At 41.8% G+C, this 21,675-nt stretch overlaps 1 protein-coding gene across 1 annotated transcript in view; it reads left to right on the forward strand.

Annotated features, from left to right (window-relative positions):
* Positions 1-20,681, forward strand: part of tmem178bb (transmembrane protein 178Bb) — an 89,009-nt gene extending 68,328 nt beyond the window's left edge. The window contains exons 4-5 of the mRNA XM_054799960.1: positions 15,082-15,219; positions 16,365-20,681. Coding sequence (XP_054655935.1) covers positions 15,082-15,219; positions 16,365-16,615 — 389 coding nt within the window. The 3' untranslated portion in view covers positions 16,616-20,681. The remainder of the gene's footprint in view (positions 1-15,081; positions 15,220-16,364) is intronic.
* The last annotated feature ends 994 nt before the right edge of the window (positions 20,682-21,675 follow it).

Consider the following 21,675-nt stretch of genomic DNA (forward strand, 5'->3'; position numbering starts at 1 on the left):
GTAGCTGCTGAGTCAGCTACTGACTAACTAAATACACACATGGTTTTCAGTATATTTTAATTCATTTGTGAACACAACAATGACGTTTTGGTGTTAAAATCCGGCTGTTTGATACATTTCGACACACGAGGAAGCATCCAGGCGTCATATCACATATTAGAAGTGTATTCTTCGACAACATTCTGACATTTATTAAACAGGTGAGTGTTTATTGTGTCCACTTAAAATGTGACTTATTTCAGGTGCTGTAGCTTTAGTTTGTCTCCCTGTTGGTGTAAAAATGTCCTCCTTCTGGCTTCGTCTTCTTGTTAGGAGTGTAAGGATAACACTTCAAGTCCAGTGCGACTTACAGTCTGGAAAACATGGTAATAAAAAAACGTGGTGGACCACAACTTGAGTTGTCGACATAAGCCACTGTGTTGCCACTTGAGAAGACTTAATAAAATGTTTGATGATGTGTACTGTATGTTTTTAGTGGATGGTTTGCTTCATTGTTTGAGCAGCAGGACAGCAAAACATAAAAGGTAACACGTAAAGTTGTTACCATGGGGAAAAAAAAAAAAGTCAGCGTCTGGATCTCTGCACTCCATATTTCCATGCGAGCTGCAGTTATAAACGCCTAAGAGCTTTGAGTATCTCTCTGCTCCAGCTCTGCCTTTCACTACTTCCACCGCCTTCCCCTCGCAAATGCTTCCTGTTCTGCCTTTGAATCAGTCAAACATCTTTTTTTTTTTTTTGGGATATGCAAGAGCGGACTCGCTCAGCAACTTGGCATCAGCCCTGGAAAGATTAAGAAAATCCTATCACTCTCTCTCCCCCCAAAAATGCAGCCATTAAGGCTGGGCCAATGCTAAGCAATGCTGTAATAATGTCTCTGCAGCATGCATGTCCTCACTAAGCCGTACAGCAATTTTGAAAGAGCAGCGCATTTAAACTATGTTAGCAGAGGAATATGTCATTCTGCTTGGCAAGGGAAGGAAAACTTCCCGAGGCTCCATATTGAGCGAGTTTCTTTCCCTATTTGCTAGCAAAGACAAGAATAAATGTTGCAGACACTGCTGACGTTTATTCTCTTTGATTGTAGTCATTAACCTTCATTCATAGTAGTCACTCCCGTGCTAATACAGCTTTTGTCACTGTTTAAAGGCGGGTGAAATGGTTTAGAACTGCAAGATGATAGAAGATGGTATCACATTGCTTAGAATATTCATCAGGCATGCAGTGTTTGCAGTGTATGGTGGTGTTGATGGTCCATCTGGTGTAGCAACAGTTTCCAGGATATCAGGGTGGAATTTGTCAGAAAAATTATTTTCCAGATAGAACCAGAAGATTTCTTCAAATATTTGACATATAAACACTACAAGTCTGTTTCTCCAGCAGTGGCAGAGTGGTATTTTCATAGTTGGAGCATAGAAAACCTGTATAATATTATTATAGCCCTCTGGACATGAAATAACACACATATAGTCACTTTTACACACATATTACCAAATATAGTAGATATAATTTTAGAAAATAAGTCTATAAGTTAATAAAGTACTATACAAGACATAAATAAAACTCGTGCTCATGTGTGTGTTGCAATCAATATGTTGTGTTGGGTTCAGAGTTTAATTTTAGTGGGTTTACGGCCGCAAAAGTCACCGGTGTTATTATTATGCCATTATTATTGTGCTTGTTGTGAGATAATTCAAACAAGCAATAAAAGCCTGTTGTTCCAGCGATCAAGTACTGTATGTTTCACCTACTGACACCTAGTGACCAGGGTAGGATACTGCACATCACAATTGGTCTTCTTCTTAAGCATCTTAATGCCTTATATTTATATTTTAGTTCATTTAGACATCTTTGTGCTTGAAAACGCTTCATTTAGACAAAAAATTAATCCTCCCTCTGAACACAGCACCAAACACAAAACGTCATTGCCACGACCCAAACAGGAATGGGACGTCATTCACATTAATGATAATGAAAAGGCCAATCACAATTACAGGTCAATTTAGCCCCCTCTGGAAAACATTGTGGTTTGGTTACACTGTTGTCAGGGTTACAGCGTATTAAAGACAGAAAACATATGGATTCCTCTGAGTCATAGTTGCGGTAGGAACTAGGGAGCATTTATTTATGGAACGTGAATACAGTACATGGTACGTCATGGTGCATATTACAATACCAAGCGCCTTAGCAATAACGGATTACTGCCATTTAATAAGCTAGAAGCATTTTTACGGTGGTAGAGGGGCACAAGTAGCTGCAATGTACTGTATTGAATAGACACAAACTGTGTTGTTTTGTTGAACATTGTCATTGCCACATGACGACTTTGTGTTAGTTGCAGTGTCCTATCCACGGTTCATAGAAATGGGCAAAAAAGGTTCCCTTTGCGTACAAACAGACATTCAGTACACATGTTCAGGACGTCCCTTCCAAGAGGGGTGATCTGGTCCCATCCCCATCTCATGTGCTGCCCCTGATTGACGCACCATGAAATCCTCCATATGATCCACGATAGATGGAGAACCTTCGCCACCATCAAACCCATGAGTGCATTGTGAGGTCCTCCTCAGCTAAGAAGGACGTCAACAGTACTTGACTGCAGCATGGAATCATCCCCCCTGCTCTCTTGTGTAATTTGATTTCCCCACTCTATTGTTTTGTCCCCTGTGGCAGTTGACATGGGTAATGAAATTAAGCCCCCCTCCCACCCCATCCCCTTCAACACGCTGTGGCTGTAGGCTGCATCTGTGACAAGGCCACGTGCTTACAACAGCAAAACCATACGGAATTGTTTTCCCCTCCAACACCTCCTCGCTCATGTTCAGTCACCCTGATCCCACAGACTTGTCTGGGACGTGTGGAACCTTCAACTTTCTCCATCTGCTTGGCATTATTGTATTTTTCAGATGTGTTGTATCTTATTGTTACTTCATTGGAACACTAAATAATGAAAAATAATTAATTAATTAATTAATTCAACATTCACAGCCCCACAAATTAGCAGGTTTTTTGGTCATTTTTCCCCTCTGAAAGGCTGTTTTTTACACAGAAACCACATCTCACTTACCCTAAGTCGGTAGTATTATATAAATATGTGGGAAAAAAAAGATTATACAGGTAAAATGTACAGCATATGTGTACCACTGTTTAAAAAAAGCCCACCATTTTTACATGTTTATGTCTTTACACTTCATATTCATTCATATTTTTTCACGCTTTGTTCTGCGGTCCTTGAACATACCATAGTTGCTATGAAACGCGGTAGCCCGTGAGTCCAATTCCTCTGTTCTCTCGATCACTATTACTGTATTATTCATTAGTGGTGAGTACATTTACATTGTATCATTTAATTTAAAGTTTGTTTAATAAGTGAGTGAGACATATTTAGGGTTCAATCCATCCATCCAACCATCGATTTTCTATACCGCTTATTCTCACTAAACCTTAAATGTAAATTTTGTATTTAGCTTGCTAGCTTCTGATGCTAGTGAGCAATGGCAAATGAAGAGAGAGGTTCTGAAGTTTATGTTACGATTGGCCAAAACCAAGAGTACTGGATCCCAATTGCAGAGACGAGACAGTCCGTGTAGCAAAAATGTATTTACAAAGGTTGTCCACACAGTAAAAAATACAGAAAACACAAAAAATACAAAGTACAACATAAAACTACCCGGACCAAGTCACGAGGAAAAACTACAACAAAAAACGCTGCTGAGCACGGAAAAAAACTAGAGAACTAAAGGAGCTTCAAAAAGGTACCAGAGAAAAAATACAAACTCAAAAACACTGCTGAGAACCAAGCAGGATACCCTGGCTAACAATAGCACTCACCACTGCAGGAGATGGAACAATGTGGTACTTACAAAAGAGGACAAAAGCAACCAGAAGGTATCTAAGCACGAGGTAACAATAATGCTGGGAGGAGCAGGTGGCAGGCGAAGAGCAGGTAATTGCACACAGGTGTGTCAATTGGCTCCTCCCAGGTGGCTCAGCAGTGTGCTGCAACACATGGCAGATAGAGGGCAGCAGACAGCACGCAGAACATGATAACATCCCCCCTCTTATAAGATGCCCACTGGTGGCATACGTGGCTTGTTGGGATGGAGCGAGTGGAAGTCATGGATAAGCGATGGATCGAGGATACAAGAGCGGGGTACCCAGGAGCGCTCCTGTGGTCCATATCCCTCCCAGTTGACCGGATACTGCACCACCCTACCCTTTCTCCTCGAATCTAAAATGGCTCTCACAGTATACGCTGGCTGACCATCGTTGATGCGCAGTGGAGGTGGAGCATCAGCCGGAGGGCACAGTGGACTGGTCGCTACTGGTTTCAAGCAGGAAACGTGGAAGACAGGGTGGACCTTCAGCGATGGAGGTAGCTTGAGCTTGACAGAGGAGTTGTTGATGATGGAATCAATGACGTATGGGCCCACGAACCTTGGTGCCAACTTCTTACAAGTCCCAGCCAGTGGTAAGTTCCGGGAGGAAAGCCATACTTCCTGTCCTGGTTGGTAGGAGGGTGCAGGGATCCAGTGGCCGATTGCAGTCAGCCGTCCTGGACAAGGCTGGGCGGATGTCAGGAAGTGCAGGTGAACAGCGGGAATGGCTACTTTAGACTCCTGAGAAGGAAAGAGTGGAGGTTGGTATCCAAATGCGGCTTTAAAAGGGGACATGCCTGTAGCTGAGCAGATTAGCGAATTGTGGGCGTATTCAATCCACGAGGAGGGATGCTGTTGACAGACACACAGCAGCACTGCTTGCAGGTCCTGGTTGGCCCGCTCTGTCTAGCTGTTTGCTTGCGGATGGTATCCAGATGACATGCTTACAGATGCTCCCAAGGCCCTACAAAAACACCTCCATACACGAGATTAAAACTGGGTTCCTCTGTCCGATACCACATCCTTGGGAATGCCTTGGAGGTGAGAAACATGTCTCACTAATAGCCGGGCAGTCTCTAAGGAAGGAGGCAGCTTGGGCAAGGCAACAAAATGTGTCATTTTGGAGAATCCGTCCACAATATTCATAATGACAGTGTTACCGTGGAATGGTGGAAGACCAGTAATGAAGTCCAACGCGACATGAGACCAAGGGCGGGAAGTTATGGGGAGTGGTTGGAGCAGCCAGTCATACGGCCGATGTGGAAGAAGACTCTGAGACATGGCGAGTAAGCGCCCGTCTGAAGAGTGAACCCACTACTTTCCACAAATTCAGAGTCCAGAAAACTATCATCGTCCCCAGAGTCCACCAACGCAACTATCGGCACACTCTTACCTCCCCCTGTAATTGTCCCAGGAATTTGGAGTCTGAGTGCAAGTAGATATGGCTCCCCGAGTGGGCCCCTCCTTCTCATACTCACAAGCTGGAGAAGGAGATTGATCCCCTTTAGTGGGAAGATCCTGAGTCGATACCGGCTGCCTCTCTTTGACCGTGTTCGGTGGTGATCCAGGCCGGCGAGCCGGTCGATCAGGACACTTGGCGACTCGATGGTCAGACCCTCGCAGTACAGGCAGAGGTGAGAGGCCATCCCCCCAGTTGCATAGGCTCCTCGAAGGGTGATGCAGGCATCTATTTGGCCAACCTTTCTGTGATACCATATTCCAGAGCACGGAGGAATGTCAACTACAAAAACAATTAATACTAATAAATAATTAATTCATATCTGTATATACCTAGGAAGAAGATGCCAATCAAAAATATATTTTCAAAATATTTGTATTTCAAAATAAAATGAAATTACATTATTGTACTATAATTTAAATACATGCCAAAATTTGTTAAATTAGTCTGAAGTATATTTTTTATTTTTAAATTAAAAATATTTTGAAAATTTTAAAATAAAAATGCACCAAAATATTTAATACAATTCTATAATGTATATTAATTATAGTAAAATATGTAATGTAATTTTGTGATAGTCTGAAATATTTTTTTAAATTTTGAAATAGCGCAAACAGATAAAAAAATAAATCCCTAATCCACACTGTCTTGTCCATCCACTTCCTACGATCCACACGTGCCACCTATAAGTTTTTCTGTCAACTAACTGACTAATGAAAGAAAAAAGTGAGACCCAATTTGTGAAATGGTACAATTGATGCTTTATAATCAAATCTCCTTATTAAGGAGTCGGCTGCATACGATTGCGTCCAAGCAAAGGTCACTGATTTGGTATTTTTAGCATGGCAGACCAGACTGGCCAACAAGAGTAGCTCTAAAGCAGCATGGTGAACATCAGTTTTGTTGCAGGTTTATTTAGAGCATCTCTGATTTTGATAGCTTGTTTAGTCAACCATCAGGCACGACCAGAACATTTTTTTTAGTATGGGTGTTGGTCTGTAATTAAAGTTGAACAATGAAACCTATTAAGCAGCAGAAAAAAAGGAGAAATGACAGCAGCCTGTCACACGCTGATTATTCTACATTTATTCACAGCATGCCCACACAATCAGAAGCATTCAGTAAGACATGAATGTGCACCTTTGAATACATTTTTTTTTCTGATCATCTTAGCCTCTTCTTTTCCAACATTTACTTCCCTGCATGTAAAGTCGGATGTGATTTACGCAGAGAAAATAGTCTCAAACAGTGGATCCCGTTTAACTCGACCCTGTTTATGTCGACAGCCTGTCAAAGCCAACCAACTCATCAAGTTCCGGTACACCGTGTTCTTCTTATTACCAAAAGGTGTCCGCTTAAAGGAAAACATTTTAATTTTGCCCATCATCGACAATCCACAATGTGAGACAAGAACACAAGTCTTTCCCTTTTCTGTGTGTTCTAGATAGCTGTCTTGCACTGGCAGTTTTTCACTAAGAATGGACATAATTGGGTTCCTATTCCGCCTATAAATCCTTCTAAAAAAAAACATCCAAAAGCTGCCAACAACGTTCCATCCATCCCATCCATTTTCTGTACCGCTTGTCCTCGCTAGGGTCGCGAGGGTCAACTCTCACACGAGTATACAACACCCTCTACTGGAAGCAGTAGTAAATACAATAACAGACAGATACAACAGAGCACCGATAGATCGCTCTAATACACCACAAGGACGCAGAACACAATGCGCGTTCATACGCTGTTAAAAAAATATGCAAAATTGCACTTTAAAAAACCTGCGAACCCACGAATGGTGAACCGCGATGTCGCGAGGGAACACTGGAGACTTATTAGCCATTCTTTCATTCCCTTTTCCGCAACTAACGAAATGTGCCCATTTAATTTAAAACAATGTCAACAAAGGTTAAAAAACCCTTTCTTATCGCCCATTCCTTTTATGTGTAGGACTAAAGTCACAGGTAAATGTGCACGCAGTTGTTTCGGTTATGCCGACAACTGCTTATGTTGACATGAGTCAGCCAGTCAGGGGAACGTCGACTTAAACGGGTTCCATTGTACTGGAGTGCAAAAGAGGAATGGCATCCGCATTCCCCCTGAGGCGAGTGTGTGTGTTTGACTATATATATCCACAAATTTGTAACAGTGCTTATCTTTGAATTTACCCTGCTGCAAAGACACTTATTATCAAGGAAGATATGCAGTAGAAAGGGAGAAGAAAAAACAGTTGGATTTTTCTTAAAAAAGAAAAAAAAATGTCCTTAAAGGCAAGTCCTTATGAGTGCGAATAAATGAGTCATCGTCTGCGCTCGTTGTTATATTAAATATATTGTTTTCTTCATTGTTATTATTCTGTTTTCAAATGATATTTGATACTCTTATCTAACACTCTTATCTAATTTGACTACAGTGACAATAAATGTGCATGTGCTTTTTGTACATGTGCAAATCTTTTTCCACCAGTGGCTAAAAATCTAAAGACATAAAAAATAAATGGGTGGATTTTGTTAGTTGCTGTGCTAGAGTTCAGGTTAATACTGCCAAGCTTCTATTTTGACGTTTACTTCGCACAGAACAGGAAGTCACCGTGTGCACATTTTGGTGCGGTGTATCTAGACAGTAGTTATGTTGCTGTTGTCGTTTCACGCTGTTTAGCGATAAGGATGAAGTTAACAATACTACGACACATGTCGACATAAACGGACCAGTTTTTCATAGAAATTACCCGTTTGGGTCTCATGTTTTATGTCGACAAAAGGGGTTGACCATGTAGTCGACGTCGACTTAAGCAGGCGATTTTTAGAAATAAGAAGAACATGTCTCTACTGTTGTTGCTTAATTTATTGTTATTAATGTTTCTTCTTTTATTGGTATTAGTGTTTCTCCTGTTCTTATTTATTTTCTTGTGTTTTTGGGAGAATGAACAGAATAAGACTTTCATTGCATAGTATAATTACCTGTCTTACTGTGCATATGACAATAAAACTCTTGAATCTTGAATCTTGAACACGGTGGACATTGACTTGATTGACGGATGTGTTGTCGGCATAAACGGGACTGACTTAAACGGGTTGCAGTGCAAAATTGCTGCATTTCTTTGCTGAAACGAGATGGAACTGCTGCTTCTGGGGGACTGAGCATCTGTCACGACTTGTGGGTTAGAGCAAAAAAAAAAAGAAATAAAACTGAAAGCAGCAAGCGTGAACACCATCTCAGCGAGGAAAGTGATGTGGAAACAGAATGGTTATTCAGTCTGACTCACCTTATCTTCACACAGTGCTCCATGTTTACCCCCACTCTCACCGACACAGCCTTGTCTGCCTTTGCTTTATGTTTGCCTTTTGGCCCAGCAACCTCCTCCATGCTCAATTTTAACATCATGGAGTACAAGAACTGCAAAAGAATGATCATTTATTACTTCAGGCTTCCTGAGAGTTCTTGAGCTGCTGCTCTGGAGCCAGTCGACAACCCTAGGGACGGGGGAAAAAAAGTTGAATTCAACATACTGTATTTGTGCCTGCTGGCAGAAGTGTCAGGAAATAAAGCAGAATTTTCTCTTGCACAAGGAGACATCAAAACACTCTCTCAGGTCTGAATTACCAACCAAGTGAAATGGGCTGTTCATGGTCCCGAGGCGAGTGGGTGGCATTGATTAGGAGCTTTAGCAATCGACAAAATCGCCATCATAATCTCCTGAAGTCTGCCATTAAAAAGAAGAAACAGGAACACTGTTTCTGATTAAGGTTGTGATTATTTGTACTGTAGTTTAGGGAAAGCATGGATTCAACAGTTCTACCACTGTATTTTAGTAATCGTCTGTCTGCTATGTACAGTGGAAGCTGCTTAAGTCGGTCGCGGTCTGTGTTAACAACGTAAGTTAACGTTGACATACATGGTCGACCGCTTTTATTGGCCTGAAATGCGAGACCCAAAGAGGTCATTTCTTTGACAAATGGGTCTGTTTATGTTGAAGTGTTGTAGTATTGTTAACTTCGTCATTATTGCTTAGCAGCGTGAAATGACAGCATTAAAACACGCACACAGTGACTGTTTCTTCAGTGCAGTCGGGATTCTGACACAGCAGCTAACAAAATGCACCCTTTTTTTTAGATTGTTAGCCGAAAGAAAGATTTGTGAACATACGAAAGCTTTATTGTCATTGTAGTCAAACATTCAACAAAATAACCACAGCAGCTCTGACAATAGTACACGCGACGTGCATTGTTGCCGCATGGATATGCATTGTAACCACCACTTCCCGCGTACGTGAAGCAGTCGTGGTGTTATTTGGTTATTTGCTCCAAGAGGTGGCGGGAAAGTTAACCCATTCATGTGAATGAGACACACAGAGGCACGCTTTGATACGGTCCGCCCGCATTGTTTGCACATAGGTCGCGGTGCGTTTGTGGTGCTTTTAGGAATTTTACATTAGGCAAATTTGACAGCAGTAAGTTTTTTTGGTGAACACATTGTTGTTATATGGTTGTTTTTGTACCCGCTAACTTGTCCTTTCGGTCACTACCAAAAGCTCATGGCTTTAGGTGAGGTAGGAACATAGATCGATTAGTAAATTGAGAGCTTTGCCTTTCGGCTCAACTCCCTCTTCACCACAACAGACCGATGCAGAGTCTACATCAGTGCAGATGCTGCATCAGTCCGCCTGTCGATCTCGCCTTCCATCCTTCCCTCACTCGTGAACAAGACACCGAAGTACTTAAAGTCCTCCAGGGGCAGGATCTCATCCCCGACCTGGAGACGGCACGCCACCCTTTTACGGGCGAGAACCATGGACTACGATTTGGAGGTGCTGATTCTCATAGCAACCGCTTCACACTTGGCTGCAAACCGATCCAGTGGGAGTTTAAGATCACGGTAAGATGAAGCCAGCAAAACCACATAATCTGCAAAAAGCAGAGACTCAATCCCGCAGCCACCAAACCAGATCCCCTCAACGCCCTGGCTGCGCCTAGAAATTTTGTCCATAAAAGTAGTGAACAGAGGGCAGCCCTGGCGGAGTCCAACCTTCACTGGAAACAAGTCCAACCTATTGCCCGACTTATTGCACAAAACAATGTGAAATAATTATAAATGATGAATAAAATGGACCACTGAACCAGTAACATCACTTTTACTTTCATTGAATGTAAAAGCTGGTGAAGAAAGAGCAGGGGTCCACACCAACAACAACCTCCCAAAAGCTTTGATCATTTGTGATCTCTGGTTTGTTAACACCTTTACGCCTTTCGCAACATTAGCGTCCTTCATTTCTTACTTCTTTGGCATTATGGAACTTCTTGGTGATGCGGCAAACTGACTAGTTTGTGTAACACTGTTGTTTGCCAAGTGAATGTGCCTTCCAGGATACCGTAGTACATTGGGTGTGTGATCCGTCCACATCTTGATTAATACCACACGATTAAACATACCAAAGGGTAAAATACAACACTTTGTTAATACCAATATTGTACGATAGCTGAGACCGAGGCAAGATTCCGACAAAAGAAATAATCATACAAAAACCGAAATCAAACAAAAACCTGAGTTAAAAATGGTTGAGAGTGACATTTCCCTTTGTCTCCCCTTTGTCACAGTTTACCCCTTTTTTCAATTAACTAAAATTTTTGAGTGTGAGTGTGACTGAGGGCACATCAAACTACCTATCAGGTTCTTAAGTACCTCACCCACCTTTGGGATTATCACATTAGCATTACAATAACAATTGAACACTAAAAATCTGACAGTTTCTATCTCCCAAAACAAGCAAACTAACAAAATTAGAAGCTGCCAGTGTGATGAAGGGCAGTTCTATCACAGTAAAACGTATTGTTGAATCATCAACTTGTAGACCTTGCCAATCCAATATGAGCCTTTTTCAAAGCCGATACAGTTTGGTGCAGTTTTCGTGCTGTGACTTACTGTAAATATCATTCAGAAGTTTCAACTGTTGTGTTTGTGGCAGCCAAATGAAGCTGGTACTAAGCATGTTTACCCACACATTCCGTCCACTGCTGGATTTTCCTTGCAGCTTCCTGACTGACAGCTCAGTTGGCGGTCCTGTCATTCTGTCCTTTTCCTGATTGCATTCTGCAACTCGGCATGTCACAGAAGTGCTGATACCACCGCCGAGAGACTTGTATCCCTTTTAATCCTTGCATTTCATTGGCTCTGTATCTACCTGCAGCCACATTATGTCAACATCTTCTTCTGTAGTGGTTTAAAAACAACATGCATAAATGTTTTCTTTTTTTTTTTTTTTTTGCTAGATACCTTGCGCTCCTACACATTCTGCTTAGGAAATGTCACAGTATATGTTCGTATTTATGAACCGCAGCTCCCAAGTGCCGGCAGCACTCATGCAGCCCCAGACTGCTGTTTTGACCACCACCATGCTTGACTGCAGGCAAAATAATTGCCAGCTATTTAGACAATAACAGTACTTGAGATCTCACATGGGCCAAAACTAGGGATGCTCCGATCAGGTTTTATGCTGCCGATACTGATACTGATACTGATCATCCACGATACATTTATTTTCATAACTTATTTCAACCCAAACAAAGCGAATATGTTTGTTTTACCAGAACATTAACAAAATGCTGGTATCCACAACTCAGAATGCATTTCTTTCTAGTGTTCACATATTATTAACTGAAAACCTGAATGAAAAGCAGCCTTGGGGGGACTCCCTCGTGACCGCTTGGCTATATGATATGAAAGGGGAACCATGAAATTTAGACAAAAAGATATTTGAATTATTTTTTCAAAATCACAGGTGCAACTTGGAGGATCAGGCGCCTTCTTTAAGGAGTCTTTGGATGCGAGAGCATCCAGCAGGACCGCAGGCAGTCGGCAAACCCGGTTTCCTCCACCGCCGCCGACGTCCTCCCAGCCAGTTCGATGAATCCAACCACTGTTCTGGCTATCACGGGCGCGTGTCCCGCATTTTGGCCAATTAGCCGCCGCCCAACCGCCGATCACATTGCGAGCCGCGAAAACTCACCACACGCTGCCAAGTGCCCGCCCTCCAAATGCCGCACCAAACTAAAGCTTTTTAAGGCGTGTTTTTGCTGGGTGAAAAACTAATATCACTCTCACAACAACAGGAAGTCCCACGGCAGACATGCTTTGTTTTGACTTTGTGAAGGGAAAGTGGGCGCGAAATGGTTGCTATAGGCTGGCTGCAGCAATGGGGGCGGAGCTGATCGGCGAAGGGGATCAGCGTTTAAAAACAAATATCGGCATATGCCGATACCGTGCTTTTTCCACGGAAATCGGTCAATAGTGATTGGTGGCCGATCCATGTTTTAGCTAGCATCCCTAGCCAAAACAATTTTTCCCCATACAGATTTAATTTAATTAAAAATACACTTTCATTTGAGCAACTTTAATAGTGTATGGACATATTGGATATCATAAACCGCTGGATGGCGGGTGATACATGTGGATACATGTGGTTGTCTCCATGAGGCATCTCTGTGAGCTTGTGCTGCAGACAGGCTGTCATGTCAGATGTAATAATAGAGAGCTAATAATGCAAGTAGTAATGGGCCCTTGTTGTCATGGTTGTTAGAGTAAGTCATATGTGCTGCATAGGGGGTGTCATACTATGGCCTCCTGGACTGGGGGGGCTCCTTGTAGAAAGCTTGCTGAGGACTGATGTGACCTGACATTAGACTCTCAGGGCGGCAATATTACTGAAAGTAGAGCAACAATTTAGTACCACTGCAACTACTACGATGGCAAGTCCTTTACAGTCCTCATATGCGGGACGCAATACAGGGTACGGAGGTGCTGTCATTAATGTGTGCTGTTTCTGGTCGATGTATCAACCCTCCAAAAACTAACGTACTGCACACCAAGATGGAGCTTACTTTTTTTTTTTCGTATTTTTGCAAACAAAACAAGCAAACAATGGTGCTCATCTTTGAGGTTCATGAAGGTAATAACATTTGGTTTGGTAGATACTGCTAACATCATTTTAAAATAAAATGTTATTTTTAAGTAGTTTAAAATTAACAATTGTTTGCCACATGTAGCCAAACCTGGGGGTGAAAATATCTAAAACAGGTTTCCGTCACTGTGAACTACACCAGTATAGTACAGTCCAGTGGTTCTCAACTGGTTTGGCTGTGGGACCACCCATGACACCCACCCACTCATGACACCCCATGGTGGCGTAACAAGTGAATCGCGCAAACAAGAAAGTGAGGTGCATTCACAGACTTTGGGTCCCGACTCATGAGTCGAGAACCACCTGTGTCGTTTATTTATGTCAACAACACGTCTATGACGATCAAGTCCTTGTCCACTGTGTTCTTCTTATGACTAAAAAGTGCCCACTTAAGTCGACTCAACATACGCTTTTGTCGACAAAAAATTCGGGACCCAATGGTGTTATTTCTATGAAAAATCGCCTCTTTTTTGTGGATATTTGTTGTTGTTTCTGTGGTTATGGCAAAATCAATTTAAATGAATGTTAAATAGAAACATGACGTAGTGGTAAAGTGACGTAGTCTTGCGCATGTGCAGAACCGATTGCGTTTTCTGGTACGGATTGTGAAGTGACACCGCTCACACCCAGTGCAAACAGCCGGTTAGCTAAAGTTAGCACAAAATAATATTACTGTGTTAAGCTTATGTTACTATTAGCTGGCACGCAGAAACCAACACAACATTACCTTAGTAGCAAGTGCCTCAACTTCGCTTCATTTCATGTTTCCAACGTTTACCGATTGACAACGAAAATGACACTGTCCCGTTTTGCGCTTCGTCTTCGAATTTTACAGTTACATGCTCTGATAGTACAGCGGATTTTGATTACAGTATTTTACTGTGAAATCGTACCGTTAACTGCTGTGCAATCCTGGTAATATTCTACCGTGTTTCAAACTATACAGCTTCTTTTCCACAAACACTACTTTCCACTGCACCATGTCAATGTACAGCCTGTCTCACGCGGCGCCCCGCTAATCCATCGCTGGGGGGAAGACAGATTTCCGTCTTTTCATGCACCCAGCAGGGTGTCATCATTTAACACATCACGCTTCTTTTCCAAACCGTTCCCAAGCTGCTTTTTGTACAATTATTGACAGCAGCATTCTGTTTCTCTTCTTTCATCCGCAGTACCCTCACAGATAGACCCCCTGAAATGCTGCTACCTATAACCCTTTCCTACTCTGCTGCGTTTATTCGCTTCTTCACATTTTTTTGCCATTGACTGGGGGTCTTGGTGTGTTACCCTCCAAATCTAGTGTATTAGGGGGAAGACGCTGTAAATTTTGGTATCAGATCTATACCAACTACAGTATTGCTGATATCGATGCCAATACCTTTTGCTAATTATGACATTATTTTATTTTGTTGATTGTGGTTATAATCAGAGTAAAGTACAGACTGTGTGATGGCTTTACTTGTATGTGCATCATGTGGTACATAAGTGGAGACTCATCACTGATGTTCTTCATTTATGCTCTCAGGGCAAATGTTGTGACCTTTTTCAGCCCCCCCACCGTCACCCAACAACAACACTCACCCACTTACACCTCCTGACTTGCTCACCCGTGACATTCTAATCTACTTGGGGAAGGAGAGGGATGAGGGTTTTGCTCCAAGTGCTTTTGCTTCATCGTCGTCTCCTTCGTAATTCAAGTCATGCTACTGTCACTGTCATTAGCCTCCTGGTGTGCGCACTGCTGTCCTTCTGGCAGCGTCTGACCGAATCACACGTCCTACCTTTTTGTGTTTCCTCAGATTTGCGGCGAATGACGGCAGGGTTCATGGGCATGGCCGTGGCCATCATCTTGTTCGGTTGGATCATCGGCGTGCTGGGCTGCTGCTGGGACAGAGGACTCATGCAGTATGTGGCCGGACTGCTTTTCCTGATGGGAGGTGAGTCACACATAGAAACATCTGGGCACATAGAAATAAATGTATATGTTGTATTTATATTTAAAAATGATTAGTTTTATTTGATATGTATAATATAAATAAATATGTTCTTTTTAAAATTTATTTCATTAATTTGAATGTTTACATCACATAATGACACTATATATAATATGTATGTGTGCTTAATATGTATATTTTTAAATGTATTTATTAATTAAATTCCACACTATTTTTATTAAACAAAATTCGCAAAAATATGTTTAATATGTATAATATAAATAAATAAAATATGTTTTTCAATTTATTTAATTACTTTTTACATGTTTTATTTATATTAGCCTATATATGTTATGTTTTTATTTTTACATTTTAAATTTATAATTAATAGAATTAATAATGAATTACTTGCTGACTTTATAAATTTTAATATTAATTTGTTAAATGTAATTTTAATTTTAATTACACTATGTATATGTGTTATATGTGGTTATTATATGTCTAGACTTTAGGGACACCCTGTATATTGAACAGGTACCAGTAATTAAAAGGCAAAAGGCAGAGCCTGAATGCAGCAGTCTTGTATTATCCCAAAGAGGCCGTGTAGTGTTCCAAATGAGGCCGAATTTAGAGCCAGCATCTCACACTGCTTCTATTTAACAACAAGTCCTAAATAAAAGACTGTGGTAGGTAGATTACTGTAATGACATGTACTATATATCACTGGAAAGCGTAGAGCCTCTATTTTCCAAAACCCTTGGAATTATTGCACAAATGGTTTAAAAATGATGGTACTGTCAAAATACCTGTAGCATTACATTGGTGGCGCAAGACACACTGATGTCTGTCTATCCGTCTTCAGCGTTACAATGTAATGAATTGAATATAATCAAAATAAAATGTGTTTATTTTGGACTCTGTGTATTTGTGTGAGCTCACTGTTCGAGTCCTGCATAAAGAATGGGGCAAACATGATAAAAACGAGTAGTCGTCATACCGCATTATGTTGTGTACTTTAAATAAAGATTTTCTCAGTTGCACTCAGGTGTTAGATCAGACACTTCTGCAGGTTTTGTCGTATAATGACTTATTTAGAGGTGCTGCTAGCTGGCTTTTCTCTTATCGCCATGCATGATGTGTTACTGCAGGCACCTTCTGCATCATCTCCCTTTGCACCTGTGTCGCCGGCATCAACTTTGAACTCTCACGTTACCCGCGCTATCTGTACGGCCTGCCGGACGACATCGGCCACGGCTACGGCTGGTCCATGTTTTGCGCCTGGGGAGGACTGGGCCTCACCCTCATCGCCGGCTTTTTCTGCACACTGGCGCCCTCCGTGCAGCCGATACCCCGGTCCACCTGCCCCAAGTCTCGACAGGAGAACGGCACTGTGTGCTAAATAGTGAAAGATGGACAAAAAGAGGAAAATGACTGTTCCATTTGTTCATCCATCAGTTTATCGCCAATCTCTCCAAATCTTTTAATTTTATTTCTGTGTTTTGGGTGTTTGATAATCTGCTATATTGAAAAAAAATGAGAAAAACTGGCAAACTACAGAAATATAATCAGAAAAATACCAAGTTGTGCTTGTTTTATTGTTGTGGAACTGGAACGGAAAGGAAAGGACATTCCTGATTGAAATCTGGTGTTAAGCTAAACCTTCATGATGGACAATGGACTGGGAATTGGCCTCTTGTGACTATGGACTACAAAAATAAAAATATTAAAGGATGATCTCAATGGAAGTTACTTTTGGATTTGGCCTCTTGGGATATTTCTTTAAAGGATGGACCCGACGGAGCAAACTAAACAACTTCCTATCCAAAGTCCTTCCTAACTTTGGAATGAGTGAACTGGAAGGGCATCCCGGACCCATGTTGTTGTATCATACTGTACAGAATATTCCAGAGACATCAGGAAGTATCATTTCATCCTATTTTAGGTGCATTCAACCTGGCGATCCCATACTTTATCGTTTTTTACATCAATTTCCTTTTTAATGAAGCCATTTACATTGTTAGAGCAATTTTTCCCATTCTAGTCATAGATGTAAATGTACGTATGAAGTGTGTTTGTGTGTGATGCAGGGGTTCTGCAGAAAAAAAAAACAAAAAAGATCATAACGTGCAAAATGGAGCCCAACATTTTGGGTGTAGGAAGATTTAGTAATGGAGAGATGCAGTATCCTGTTTAGTCCACTACTAAAATATGAAGTAATTCAGTCTTATGTGGAAGAATGGGCAGGGAAAAATCATCATTTTGCTTTCAGTAGGACAAGTGACATCGTTCAGTATCAAAGCACAAGGTCATGCAGAGAACACCATCGGTGTATGTCTACATGGAGATGAAAATAAATATTCATATCCATACGTTCATCACTTACAGTCAACTCTTAAACACACAAAAGGGTAAAAATTTGTCCAATCATGCACCTTACTGTGTTGACTGTGTGGTTAAAAACCATGGCCGACATCGACCAAAGGTCTTTGCAGGGGCATGGGTGAGACCTGGCGACTAACTGGGACGTGATGTATTTATAACCACTTTACAGTTTTGCGGGCCGTTTTTGGTCCCATCTCATCAGATAGGTCTTTTTAATTTCCTGGAACACAATGGCTCACAGGAACCTTTTTAGCTCCAGGAACTAAATTCTATGTTACAAGAACCAGATTCGGCTGTCGAAGATCAGGTTGCCCAGGCGCCTGCCCTCTACCGCCACCCTAAACACATAACACTGGACCCGTATGCTTGCCCCCGTGTGTCTTCTTCCGGCTGGGCCCTACGGGTGAAGGCCCGACCACCAGGTGCTCGCCTACAAGCCCCTTCCCCGGCCTGGCTCCAGGGTGAGGCCCCGGTGTCCCACGTCCGGGCGAGGTGCGGTCTCTCCTCTTGTGTTTGTTTATAGGGTCTTCTGAGTCACTCTTTGTCTGGCTCGTCACCGAGGACCTGTTTGCCTTGGGAGACCCTACTAGGGTTCCCAAGATCACTCGGGCACTCAAACCCCTCCACCACGATAAGGTGGTGATTCACGGAGGAGAAGCGTGAGGTCGACAAGCGGAACGGCGCAGCCTCTGCAGTAATGCGGTCGCTGTACATAGTGATGAAGGGAGCAGAGCTGGAAGGAAAAGCTCTCAATCTGGATCTATGCTTCCACCCTCTCCTATGGTCATGAGATCTTGGTTGTGACCGAAACAACGAGTTTCCTTCATAGGGTGGCTGGACTCGCCCCAAGAGATAGGGTGAGGAACTCGGTCTTCCGGGAGGGGCTCAGAGTAGAGCCGCTGCTCCTTCACATTGAGAGCAGCCAGTTAAGGTAGTTTCTTGAACGCCTCCCTGGTAAGGGGTTCCGGGCATGCCCAGCTGGGAGATGCCCTGGTGCAGACCTAGGACACGCTGAAGGGATTATGTCCCACAACTGGCCTGGAAAAGCCTTGGTGTCCTCCCAGTGGAGCTGGAAGAAGTAGCCGGAGACCGGGAAGTCTGTGTTTTGCCACAAAGACTGCTGCCCCCGCGACCTGGTCCAGGACAATCTGAAGAAAATGGAATGGAGCTAAATTTACTAGGAACTAAAAGTTCCAGGACATTTGTTGGAAAAGGGTCTTTATGCTGTCCAGCACCAACGGTAGTAATAGAATACATGTTGAGCACACAGACAATATACTGAGGGTACCAATTATAAAGGAAGTAAACCTTTTCTGACTTAGGGGGAAAACTTTACTGGTTATTTTAGTTTTTTTTATTGGATTTTGAAGGATTAACCTACTTTATCACTCATTCCATTTGTGACTGTATGCAGACAGATGTTAAAATTCCAGTAATACGGCGTCATATGTTGTAGTTATGTGTTTTATAAACCTGGTTTGACCTCTATGGAAAAGACTCGGTGCCTCAGTAAGCCATTGAAACACCAGTTGAATCACATTGAGCCAGGCATTAGCATACATTGACAATAGGGTGTCGTACAAATTTCTTTTTGCATCAAAGCGTACAAGTAAAATAGTATTATGGTGACAAAAGAAATCATGAAAACAAAGAACAAAGAAAAACATTTTTTTAAGTCTTTTTTTGTTGTTTTTTTTAATGAATGCACAGCATAGATCCGGTCGTATACCTTTTTTTTTTTAAATGACCAATTATTTTTTATAAATATAAAATATTATAATAAAAAAATATATATAAATAATTATTTTCATTATTATTATGATTTTGAATTAAGTAATTTTAGGATTTACACACAAATTAATTGATTTGTTTAGGGACCCCATTCCAGCACTTGTGTTGGTGTCAGTACAGTGGAACCCACTTAAGTAGACACCATTTGTCAACAACCCGTCTATGTCCACCAACTCTAAAAAAAGTGCCTGCTGAAGTCTATGTTGACTTACATGGTCGACTGTTTTTGTTGACTTCAAATTTGAGACCCAAAGGAGTAATTTCTTTGAAAAATCAGTCCGTTTATGTCGACATGTATTGTTAACGTCATCATTTGGGTTATGTCAAAATCAGTAAAAACAAACCACAACAGGAAAGTCACTCCCGCCACCAACCAGTTTATGTAGACACCCACTTGTGTCGACGTGAGTCAGCCCGAACCGAGGGATGTCATCTTAAACGGGTTCCACTGTACAAATACTTTTTGATCTCAGTGGTTCTTCGAGAGTCTTTGTACGTTCATTCAGTCTGTGTGCGATGTTCCTTTTGATTTGCTGCTAAGGCAATTGAGCATGAAATGACTTTAACCCTACCGGACATCAAGGGCTGTGCTGCGTAAATTTGCCTTGACAAAGGAAAGCATGCAAGCACACATTCAACACATAGTAAGAAAAAAATTGAAAAGGACAAAAAGTGTGAGAGTGGCATAAGCAAAGCACAATACTGCAAGTCAAGGTTTAATTAAAGCATCAGTGTGCCCAAAATGGAAAATGATATGGAAACATCCATTTACAATCAAACTGCTGTAGACCATGCTGCCGACCATGACTACCAAAATATCACTGTAATGCATCAGTTGACTAGCTAGAACAGATGTCGTGCATAGGTAAGTGCAGACATAAACCAAAGCCTGAATCTTTTTCACAAAGAACGTTTCTCATGTAGCTGAGCACGCAATCTGACGAAATGCATTGAAAAGCACACAGGTACGAGAGTATGTCATGCAGTGGATGTCCCTGGAAATGATTAAAAAGCATTAGTTCCAACCTTATCTGATGTACCTGAAAGCATCATTCCTTTTTTATTTGTTAAAAAAATGACAGTGATACTGCAACTTCCATTCTGGACAGAAGCAAACATGATCTATCGACCTTTAACATCCGTAAAGTGTCTGTTAAGTAAACATAAAATAGGATTTACAAAAAAAAAAAGAAGAAAACATGGAAATGTTCAACTGAATGTAAAAATCACAACAGAATAAATATAATCTGTGTGTTTACAAATACTGTCCATTGTTGTCCATGTTGGTGGGAACAAAGGCTGCTCATTCCACACAATGGGGGGAAATAAGTATTTGATCCCCCTTAAGCCTACTTAACATCTGCATGCATTTTATCCCCTTAGTGGTACACCATTTTGCGTGCCAATGACTAAATTGGTCGTAAACAGGTGTGAAGTATGTGTAAACTGTGCGGGGCTTCATGCCAGTGTGCAAAGAAAATTTGGAAATGTTCAAAATTTGTGGCCCGCATAACTTCCGTGAAGTAGTCGTCAACGCACCTATGCGGGCGATGCGTATCAAAGCGTATAACTTCTCCACCACCTCTTGGAGCAAGTTGGGGGGGGAATTGTCAAGTAATTTCTGTCACCTCTTGGATCCTCCGTGTGAAGCGATGTCTCACAGTAAGCAATTCCCTCTCCCACACTGTCCGTGCCTTCTTTTTTCTAGTTTATGCCTTCTTCCTGCTCTTTCTGCATTCTCTCGCTGTTTTATGAAATATAGACATGCCTTACTTTTCTACAACAAGAGCTTCTTCTCTGGAGTCAACATCTTGTAGGTCCCTTGCGGAGGGAATTAATTAATTAGTATATAACAAGAGGAAGTAATGAAGCTAGGCTGCAAAGCGGGACCAAATAATACCACGACTGCTTCACGGATGTGAGAAGTGATGCTGACAATGCATGCCCATGCGCGTTGTTGTACACTAGCTGTAAACAGTACTTGACTTAGGTGTAAATAAATTGCGCGGGAGAGAGGCATTTTGTGCCAACGTGCCACCATTTTCATTTATGAATTGCTTGCCAAGTGTATAAACAGTGCACAAACAGTGTGCCCACTCGTCTTCGTGCCATCTCAATGACACGCATTGCCACGGCAAACTGTGGGGCACTATACTGTATTTTGGCTGTATATTTTGGTCATTTTCAGGCTGGAAGACGGAAGAGGTTCTCATCCAAGATTCAACAGTACATGGCCTCGTTTATCAACTCCTCAGTGCGGTGAAGTCTTCCTGTACTCTTATCCCA

This window comes from Dunckerocampus dactyliophorus, chromosome 15, assembly GCF_027744805.1.
Source record: "Dunckerocampus dactyliophorus isolate RoL2022-P2 chromosome 15, RoL_Ddac_1.1, whole genome shotgun sequence".
In the NCBI taxonomy this organism is placed as follows: domain Eukaryota; kingdom Metazoa; phylum Chordata; class Actinopteri; order Syngnathiformes; family Syngnathidae; genus Dunckerocampus; species Dunckerocampus dactyliophorus.